The 11,473-nt window shown below is 28.5% G+C and overlaps 1 protein-coding gene across 1 annotated transcript in view; it reads right to left on the bottom strand.

Annotated features, from left to right (window-relative positions):
* Positions 1-5,893: 5,893 nt before the first annotated feature.
* Positions 5,894-11,473, bottom strand: part of LOC108684970 (glycine receptor subunit alpha-3) — a 5,787-nt gene continuing 207 nt past the window's right edge. Inside the window, exons 2-9 of the mRNA XM_018189542.1 lie at positions 10,344-10,488; positions 10,125-10,207; positions 9,833-9,976; positions 9,680-9,762; positions 7,999-8,133; positions 7,571-7,671; positions 7,178-7,495; positions 5,894-6,079 (exon numbers count right to left, since the gene is read on the bottom strand). Coding sequence (XP_018045031.1) covers positions 5,894-6,079; positions 7,178-7,495; positions 7,571-7,671; positions 7,999-8,133; positions 9,680-9,762; positions 9,833-9,976; positions 10,125-10,207; positions 10,344-10,488 — 1,195 coding nt within the window. The remainder of the gene's footprint in view (positions 6,080-7,177; positions 7,496-7,570; positions 7,672-7,998; positions 8,134-9,679; positions 9,763-9,832; positions 9,977-10,124; positions 10,208-10,343; positions 10,489-11,473) is intronic.

Raw genomic sequence — 11,473 nt, 5'->3', positions numbered from 1 at the left:
CTTGTCGAGTCGAGTCACGACTTCGTTCCGAACCTCCGAGTCTCGTGCCCGTCAGTGCCGTACATCACGGGTGGCAATGGAACGGAGAGGGAAAATGACTTGGGCTTGTAAAGCGACGAGTGGGACCGAATGGTCAGCCGTAAAGGCCATAGACGAGGCTCGAGAGAAGAAAGATTTTGCGAGAGGAATGTGATCCTCGTAGATGATGGGGAAAAGGTTCAAGCGCAGATCACTGAAATTCCAGAGTAAACATAGGTTTTTCCTATTTCTATGTTTGCGTGAAAATTGTCATTTTTTTTAAATTATTGAAATTTGATTTTCAAATCTTAGATATATCTGTCTAGATATGGCTTTGTTTTTTGCACCGGGTATATAAAAAGTGACCAACGCGTGTTTTAGAAAAGTTTCAAATGATCGTTAAATATCAATGTATCAAATATTACCTATTTATATTATGTCACAATCAAAGTGCTAACTCAGTAAAAGCATACACTTATTGTAGTCTGTGCTGTAATCAATGTATACATTTACTAAAGTTAACATTTTGATTATGACATATATAAATAAATATTATGAATAAATATATGAATATTATAAATAAATATTATGAAATATAAATGTTATGAATTCAAAGTTCAATTTATATATAATTACACTGAAAATACGATTATGGGGCATTAAACAAAATTAGATACAAAATATCTGAAAATAATTTTGTTGGATCATCAAAATAATTATGTATGTAGGACAAATTTATTACTAAAATGTCGATATTTTTTGCAACATTACTATCATGCTTAAAGAAATAGATATTTTTGCTATTCCAATATAAAATTGTTTTCAGATCTGTGTATCTAGTTAAATTTTTAAATATTTGAGCAAAACCTTTCTCTCTCTCTCTCTCTCTCTCTCTCTCTCTCTCTCTCTCTGTAGTTATTAATTAAGATTATATTAATAAGTTTCTTTGGTTATCTCTCTACTAAGAAGATAGCGAAAAATACAAACATTTTAATTATATAGTGTAAATTATAGATCTTCTTTTATCGCGCGAGTCAAATCGTGTTCGGTCGCCTGATATCGCTTTTTTGTATATATTACACGTAATATTGCGGAAAGTCTTTATAGTACAGATTGAGAATTCCAAATCGTCTGCATCCCAATTTGTCTGAATCCCTTGTGGTATCAATATATGATACTTTCGTACACCCGTTATACGATGCTTACATTACTGCGACACACATGTGCAGCATATCACTGTTCCTGTCATCTTTTAAAATCTGTTGTTCATGGAATGTATTCTGCAGATGTATTGTAAACGACATCTGATACAACAATGCCTTCTATTAAATCAATCTATCGATGCTATATAAATTTATTTATTCAATTTAGTTTCATCTCTTGGTCGAATATAAAAAGTTGTTATTATTGATTTCATATTCAACAAAGAAAACATATATTATACCCCGAATAATTCTCAAACTTTGTAAAATATGTCTATTTTCTTTTTAGAAACAGTCTTTCTAAGTAAGTTAAAAATAAAAAGACAAATGTAAATCTTTATATTAAAAACATTTACAGAAAATTATATTTAAAATTAAATTTATATTCAACATTTGAAAGAACACTCACGTATACTCGGGAGAAATTAAGATGGAATTTAAATGTCCCAATAGAAAGAAGAATTTTGCTGATGTATTTAAAAATTAGCTAGGTACAAATTTAAAAATAATTTTGTTTAACTATTACGACAATTATGTAGAGTTCCAGCTGATTGCTATAATATCAAAATTTTTTGCAACATTGCTATTATGTTCAAATTTCTGAATTATTTTGATGGTTTAATAAAATTATTTTCAGATCTGTATCTATCTAAATTTTTAAATAATTCAACAGAATCGCTCTTCCCGTGCATGCATTTGTCATTACTTTCAGGAAGCAGATAGCAAATTAATTATTTCATTCAAGCATATATATAATTAAACTTCAGCAATGCAATACTTCGGTCTGCTCCACGCAGTGCTCCCGATTCTCACTAATCTTCGATGACGTGTATCTTCACGCGTGATAGAAGAGGATGGAAAGTGAACCGTCCTGGAAAGGCGAAACGAGGAAGAGAAGGCAATGGCATCCTGCTATCGTAGCTGGACTACGTTGTACAGATAAGGCGGCCCACGCTACGCTTCCTTCCTCTGCGATGATCCCACTTTCCGTTTCCCCGCTACGTGAATGTACTGATTCGTTGTCTCGGACTGTGTTCGCGACAACGAACAATTTTGCTTCTCGTTCAATAGAATTATTTTCTCATAATTATATATATCGTAATAATAGTGCGATTATTAATAGCACAAAGTGTGACTATTAATTGCATCAACAAACGTATAAATTAATTAAAAGATCCGTTTATATGAATTACATATTGAAAGCATGTAAAGATTTATTTCGTGAAAGATTTATTTTGCTGAAAATTCAGTTACATATACAATGGTACAAATTCGACAGAGCGATTTTTACGATGCAAATCACTAGAAACGTACTTTATTTTAAAAAAATGTATTTGTGAATTTAGGCTTTTTTTCGAATTTGATTTTGTGATTGCAAAATCAATAGGGTGATTATTTTGTATAATTTATGAAAATTTATAGTAACCATTTTTATTTTATTAATATCATATGCAATGTATACATTTGATTTTCAATGTAAACTATAAATAATTTTTGCATAACTGAAATGAATATTTATTATAAAATTTTTTTGTCGTCACATATTATTTACAAAAGTTTATTAATAATGATTTTTATTGGGATCATATATCAATATATTGATATAAAGCAGTGAAATGAGGACAGAATGTTATTTTATAATACTCCATATTATTAGGGCGCTAACTTTCATTCGTTTGTTCAATGCGTGGGTGCTACGATCCTGTGGTCGTATTGGTGGGGGTTGAAAGTAGGAGGAGAATAAAAGTGCAAGTCAACAGATTCCCTTCTTACTGACGATGACTGTATTTCATAGTCTTGTTTAGCACTAATAGAGGGCATATATAGCTATACTGATTCTTGCAATTAATCACTATCTTCAATAAATAGACAATAATAACTAATTACACAAAAGTTAGAACCAACATAATTTCGAAAAAATTGATTTTTTGATATTTTATGTTTTAATTTTATTTTTTAATTTTTTATATTCTATTTTTAAATAAAAGTTTAATTCTTTATTATTGAATGCATATGCGTGATATAAATATATAATTTTTATAATACTTTTAACAATACCAGGTTTAGAAGTTTACTTTATATATTACAACACACAAATAAAAAATTAATAATTTAATTTACAAGGTGTAAATAAGTAAGTGTTAAATATTCTACGAAATATAATATCAATCACATTTAAAAAATTCATATAAAATTCATATGAGTTTAGAAGTTGATTTTAAACAGATACTTCAATTGATATATTGATATCAAGATATAATTGTTAATTAAATTAATTGGAGTTTAAAGTCTAATAAACTGATTGACAATGACCTTCAGCGAAAAAACATTATAATAATAATGAAAATAAATAATGAAAATAAATAAAGGACAAAATGGGACGGTCAATTGGGAATTGGTACAGTGATCGGTGATCTTAATAATCTTCAAAACAGCTTTATTTTATTAAATGAGATTTGTACATCGGCTAGTATTTTAGCCTTCTTTAGCAAAAATATACGATGAACAATCATGAAATTGAAGACGTAAACTTACGATGTTAACAAAAATTAATTTGATCACAAACATTGTGCAGTAACCCTTACTTTATTATAGAGTCATTCTCACTAGGATGGTAATAATGATTACACATATAATTCACATAATTCATTATAATAGTACTTTATTAGATATACTTTTAATAATACAATTGTATAATACAAACTTATGTCAAGAAACATTCATTATTACTTATAATAAGAATCGGAACACAAAGTTCAATGGAGATTGAGATTTTATATTTATAAATGATAATATTTATAAATGAATTGAAACATTATTTCGTACAAGAAATAAAATGTAAGCTTATCATAAATGACGATAATATCTACATATGAATTTTTTATTAGGCTTTTGAATGATGAGTTTCATTTGTAATAATAAAGCGAATGTATGAATAAACATATCGCTTTTTTCTAAATTCATTAGAATCAATATGCCTTCCTGTACATCATTGATTTGATCATTATGTTCTATTTAGATAAAATCTTTTACTTATTCTCGGGAAAGTTTCATTTATAAACAAGAACATATCATATCTATTCAAACCATTTATTTAACCATTTTGTATTTTTTCTAGGAATAATTGACATCTAATTTACGTCTTACCAAAGATTTTAAGATCTCATTGATTATAAATCTATAATAAAAATTTTTTAATTTTAAATTGTAGATCCTATATGACGGATCAAAATGTAAAATTTTCTTGAATTTGAATGACATTCATATTCCAAGAATTTTTAAGATTGCCGATTTGGAATCAGTTGTTTCTATTTTCTATATAAGTATTTCACAGCAATTGTTTTCACGGTTATTTTTCGCTTTTATGCGATACTTAATTTAGCATTTTGCTCCACTATATTCAATCTGCCATTTTGAAATTAAGTAGTGATTTTTTTAATAACTTTTATAACTTTTACATTGATCTTTAAGATAAAACAAAAATCGTTATCTTAATTTTTGTGGAAGATACATGTATTTTTCACTTTACTTCATTTTATGAGTATTTACGACGAGTTATATAGATCAAATGATGAAACTTACAAAAACGTTGATATTTTATAGAATCTTATTCTTCATCTTTTAAATGAGCCTAAAAAGTTGCTATCTTTATTTTTGTGGAAAATGTGAATTTTCAAAGGACCGAGATATGTATATCTGTAGGCACACAAAAAATTAATTGGCAATTGAAAAGAAGAAAATAAGTTTGCTTTTAAACACGTAGCAGTAAAAATATGTTATCCATGTTGATAAATTGTAATTATTTTAGTATTTGTTAAATGTCGGACGATCGTTGACGAACGGACGAATAAGTGAGCAGTCAGAGAAAACAGTTTGCAAGTGTGTGCCATAATAACACAGTACAGTAAAATTTTTTATTTGTCTTAAAAAACAGTAAAAGAAAAATTTTAGAAGAGCAACGTTCTAAAAGAATTAAGCGCTTCTGCGTTAAACATCATTATTCATCGTTAAATTTTGTAATTATTCGCGCTGATATTTTTGAGCTCCAAATTAGAACCCAGATAGCGTGTTTATCTTGTTGCTGGCATGTTGCTAAGTATGTGTTGCTACTAGAATTGCAGCAACTGAATTCTCATTTATTAACAACTTGATACCTTCACGATATGACAACTTGCCAGCAATTTGCCGACAACTTTAAAACCGTCATCATAAAAATTCATATTGCCTATTGCCATAATAATATCACACAATGCTGTCATATTGCCGACAACATAAGGTAACTTTGATACAGCTATCTTGCCGTTAAATGTTGCCTGCATGTGCTATAATGTTGGTATATTCGATATCGTTGAAAACAAATCTTCGGCAAGTTGTCAACATCAAAAGCAATCACAGATTTGTGCGATTTTTGTTGAGATACGCTTTGCAATCTGAGAATTTCTACTACGTATAGTCTACTACGCGAAATTCTCCATCGTTTTTATTCGCACACCGATATATCTAATATAAATTTATTGCAGAGACAAATTTTTTCCAAAAAATCTTACTGCTCTTCGTTTCTCCTAAGTATTTCAATGTTCCAGAGTATCAGAGTTTCTCGCAGAACTCGTATCCTTGTTCTCATTCTTCTTGAAGTATCGCACGATTTCTAGAAGTGTTCCCGATGTCACTGTCTAAATATACTCGGCGAACATTATCCAATAGGTGACGTTCAGCACGGCAAACAGAAAAGGGAAGAAGACTCTCGAGAAGCGGTCGATGTTCAACGCTCGTATTCGCGCCCTTTGTGCTGGAGTGGGTCCGGGTGGCGGTACAATCGGCGATTTCTGCGATCGGCAGGATAACAACATTGCGTTTTCCTGCGTGACAACGATCACAACTTGAACCGTCATCATGCAGACTGTCTCCCGTGCCTCGGAGAGAGTGGGACATGATTTAGAATGGACGAATTATAATGCTATTGCAAAATGCTATTTGTATACACAATTAAAATAATCATGATCGACACAAAAAGATTTTTTTTTTATAACATATAAACATCTCCAGATGTTTTAATAATTTATTCATTATTAATATTTTTTGAAGTTTTTGAATTCACTTTAAATAGATTTTCTTTAATAACGTATTTATTTTGTTTCCTTATTCGAGGCACGGAAGCGGTCCAAGATAAAAGAGCCTAGAATCAATTTTAACTTGGTAAAAATTTTATTTATCATGAAATTACAAAATAAAAGTATTTTGGTATTTTAAGGAAAATTTAACACTATAATAGTACTTCTATCAATTTTCATTGACTATTTCCATCTCTAATTAATTCATATCGACAATGATGACAAAAATACACTTTTATACTGAAAAAAATCTTAATTTCAAAGAAATATTTCTTTGCTTGTATTAAAAAAAAAATTATTACATACAATATCTTATTTTCAAAGAAATTTTCATTGATCCAAAAAAATAATTTTTTTTAATATGTGAGCAAAAAAATATTTCTTTGAAATTAAGATTTTTTTTCCAATGTTATTAAGATATTTTTTTCTTATATCTCTCAAAGGAACATTGGTAATCCGATTAGTTAAATAATTTTGTTATTTTTAATTTCCATGTGTGTCAAAATATAATTATTCCATTTTTATGAGTAATTTCAAAATAAGCAATGTTCATATTAACGTCTATATGCACTTGGTAAATAATAAATCAAATTTGAATCAAATACATTTAATACATTTTCTTGAATTAAATTATTTAACTTTATCGTTTTAGTTAAATTAACGGTATAAGTATTGAGTACAAACATGGCGACTTATAGAAATTATTAAAAATAATTCAAATTGGGTATAATTTGATATTACGAACTTAACATAATGTCTAATGAATTATTGCAAGTATTATATTTATGTCTTGTTAAAATCGATTCACAAGGCTCTCTGATCATCCAATTATCATCTATGCATTACCTTGGCAGCAATATCGAAGATTTTATCAAGTTTGGCTGAATCTGAAGTGCTCGAGCACGGCGGCGGTGGTGGAGGTGCAGGTTTCGCTGTGGGCGTATCCAAGTCACCAAGAACAATGTTCACCAGACAATATTCCATCAGTGCCATGAACACAAATACTGTGCAGACCGACATGAAGGCATCGACGGCCTTCAGATATGAAACGGGTGGTAAAGAAGCCTGACTCTTAGCGTGTTGCGTGGAAAGCGTGAGCAACGAAGTGACTCCCAAGGTAACTCGGGCGGGTGCGGCCTCGGGTTTTATCCAGAATGATATCCACTGCAATGTTTTCGATAAAAAATACAGTTGTAAAAAAGGTCGCGAGAGTATCTTTTTATTATTATGTTATCTTACCGACATGATGACAATCAAGCATGTCGGCACGTAGGTATGAAACAAGTAATAGCCGAGACGTCGCTTCAGCACAAACACGACTTCAAGACAAGTAAAGTTACCTGGAAATTATAATGTAATCTTCCATAAGGTGTTCATGCTTGGTTTTTAGCTTACAATTAGATTAAATTTAAGTGATATCAATGCATGGGCGCTTGGCTAAAGAATTACCTTCATTCCTTAGAATAATGCTGCGCGAGATACGTGTGCAGTTTCGAAACGAAAGACGAAAATTGATTTTAAAAAATTGATCACAAAGATTGTCTATATTACGTACTTTAATACGAAGAATACTTTATATGCGACTACGTTTATCAAACGTGAAAATAACCAACGCGATGTGCAGCGTTATTCTTTGAAATATAGAGACATTTACACAATTCTCTTACCAGTGGAATAAACCTGCGTGCAATCGGCCGTATAATTTTTAACGAGTTGTAATTGGGGCAACTCGATATTCTCGTCTACAACGAGAGGAACATCGGGGTCCCACTGGAAGATCATTTCGTCTGTCGTATGTGACACTGCCAATCAAGTTACTTTGTTTTAAGACATGAAATGGCATGGTATTTGACACATATAATTTATTGATTATTCTAGCATAATTTACTTGTTCTCTAAATTTCTGAGTGTGAAATGAAAGAAAGACAATTTTCACTCTTTTTGAGTCCAAAGGAGTTGAAATATCACTCCAAAAAAAAAGTAAGATTAAATTTCACTTCTTTTTAAATCTCTCTTCTTCAAAAATAGCAATATTTTCACTCTTTTAGAGTGAGATTTCACTTCAAGAAATTTGGAGAATGCGCTAATTGTTGAAATATAACTAAGAATACATTTTCTTTTTTATTTCCATTAAAAATCAATTTTTAAATATAATTGAGAGATAGGTAAAAACATTGTTAGAAATGTTCTTGAATTTCAACATTAATTTTTAATGTACATTGTTAAAAATTCATGAAATTTAATATACTTTTAAGTTACACAATTTGAATTTAAATTATGACATTATATTAAATTTAATGAATTTATAACTAAAAAGTATATATTTGTATATATGTATATGAATTAAGGAGGATGTTAAAGAGGCCGATTTTTGCCCATAAAGGTATAAATAAAAAGAATAAGTTTTTTTTATAGATTTTGACTTCCTGAATACGGTAAAGTTAATAAAAAGTTTGGGATTGATAGGGAACACCTTGAAAATTAAGCATGAACATGATATATTTGAACAAATTTCAATATTCTTATTTATTTTTTAAGGAATTTTTCAAATGCCATGAACTTTTTAATAATTTTATCATTCAGTAGATCAAAATTTACAAAAACTTCTTTTATTTACATTTTTTTAAAATAAAAATCTGCCCTTTTTGGAGGATAAAAAAAGTCTGATTTTTGTTTAAAAGAAAGTAAGTAAAAAAAATAGTTTTTATAGATTTTGACTTTCTGAATATGATAAAATTATTAAAAAGTTCGTAGCACTTGGGGAAAAGTAAGTAATCTTGAAAAGTAAGTAAGAATATTGAAATTTGTTCAATATATCATGCTCAATTTTTAAGGTGTTCTGTATTAATCAACAAATTTTTTATTAATATTAGGTGTGGGAAAAAATTCGTGGCGTTTTTCCCATTAGATTAGGCATTAAAAAAACGTCACGAACTTATTCCCGTACCTAATATATCGTATTAAATCAAAATCTATAAAAAAAAACGCTTTTACATCTTTATGGACAAAAATTTTTTTAACATTCTTCTTTAATGTATTTTTCATAAAATTTTATGAAATTTAATGTACTTTAATGTACTTTTCATAAAATTTTATGTAAAGTACTTTTTATAAAATTTAATGTACATGTTCATTACATTTAAGCAACTATTGTAATTTAATTTTTAATTAAATCATTTATTACTTTTAATTTGTAACTTTGAACGAGCTTCATTTACAAAAAGAAGCATTTCTAATAATGAATGATAATACATAATTGTATGATAAAACATAACTTTATATGTAGCATAATTTGCGAAGCTGCGCATAACTCCGAGACAAATTCTTTTATAGATGATGATGACTTACGACTTTCCATTTGCAGTTTACATTCTTGCGTATCGTGAGGATAGATCAAAAAATTCATGGCACAAGAGAGTTTTAGAGTCAGCCTGAAATCGCCAATATATTTTAAATTTTATGTTTAGGAAATACACTAAATATAATTTGTCATAAACTCACTTCACCATATAGAGAATGGTTTTGTCCTTATATAACCATAGATAGTGATTTGGTACCGTCATTGTTTGAAAAGTCACCGACTTTGCATTCTTAAAAAAAGAATCTGGCCGCCACATATTTTTCAGCCAATCGACTTCTAATAATCTTAAATTTTGTCACATATATGAGAAATAATAATTAGAAACTTTTTAAAAAATCTACTAAAGGAAAATATATAGATGAATGTAACAGAAATAAATAGAATAAAAATATATAAGTGTAAAAATCGTTAAGAAGCAATAAATTTATGTACCTATACTCGGACGTCATATTTTCTGGCAATCGGAGTCTATTATCTTTCCACGTTTGAGCAAAAAAAATATCAGCGGCATATGTCTATAAAAGTAATTAACTATTGAAGTAATTATATATTTCGTTAACTAATAATTAGGACAGTATTGAACTATGAAATTTTTGTTAATACGCAGCTGAATTAACAACATAAAAATAAATTTGGTAAAAATTATGTTACCATAGAATTTTCATCAATGGAATCAAGTCCCATTACAGTAACGTGAAAATTCACAACGGTTGCATGGCCATCTTTCTTGGGAGGACGCATTTTATCATATAATTTAGGATCTTCGGGTAAAAGATCAAAAAATTCTAAACTTCTCCTGCAAAGCGAATGTGAAGACAGGTTTTTTGAGATATGTTAAATGAATTATTTTTTATTATATATTAAACGAATCAACTAGTTAATTATTTAAATAAGATAAACGTAGAGAAAAATCACCGATACTAACATAGATCTTCTAAAGCGGCATCCTCTTATTTCTTAGAAATTAATTATTGCACTTTATTAATGCTAATAAAAAATCATGACTTGTTTAGCTAATTAAAGAAATACAAACATAATTCGTATATTTGTGACTTGTTTCAATATCAAATCAGAGCTAAAAACGAATTCTATTATATTATATCTATTAACGAATGTGAAAATAAAATTCTTACGATTTTTTTTGCAAATTGCATAGTTTAAATAATAGTGACTATATTATTGATAATATTACGTCGTTTTAAGTGCTTGTAGATTCTTAAATCAATTTTATTTATATTATTTTTTCTCTTAGTTTTTTTATAATATGATTTTAAATTTAAAATTGGCGTACAGCGTAAAAAATTGCCATATCTGATTATAAAATAGACATGAACTTAATCTTTATAATCTTTTGCTTTACAATGTCAAATAGCTCTATTGGAACTGAAGGCAATCGTACATAGATGAAAAAACTCTTGAAAAATTATCGCGTTACATATTTACATCTTGCAGAACAGCATAAAATAAAATAATAAAATGTTTCATAACGAAGTGAAAAGATTCTGGAAAATCTTATGTTTTTCCATTCTTGTAGATACTTTATACAGATAATTTCTGTAAAAGTAAAAGAATAGGAATACTAGGAGTATTATTGTTTACTGTATCAGTTTTGGAATCCATTTTGTCAGATGCTTATCTTATGAAAAAATTAATTATTGCAAAGTTGCAAGCAGTATTATAAAAACTGTTTATATTATCTAATAGAAGACATTTTTAAGTTTGTACTTTTTGAAATTTTATTTTTATCTTTTAAAAAATATTGTCTAAAAATAAAGTGATAT

This window comes from Atta colombica, unplaced genomic scaffold (genome assembly GCF_001594045.1).
Source record: "Atta colombica isolate Treedump-2 unplaced genomic scaffold, Acol1.0 scaffold141, whole genome shotgun sequence".
Lineage (NCBI taxonomy): Eukaryota > Metazoa > Arthropoda > Insecta > Hymenoptera > Formicidae > Atta > Atta colombica.
This window is presented reverse-complemented; position numbering and strand designations above follow the sequence as displayed.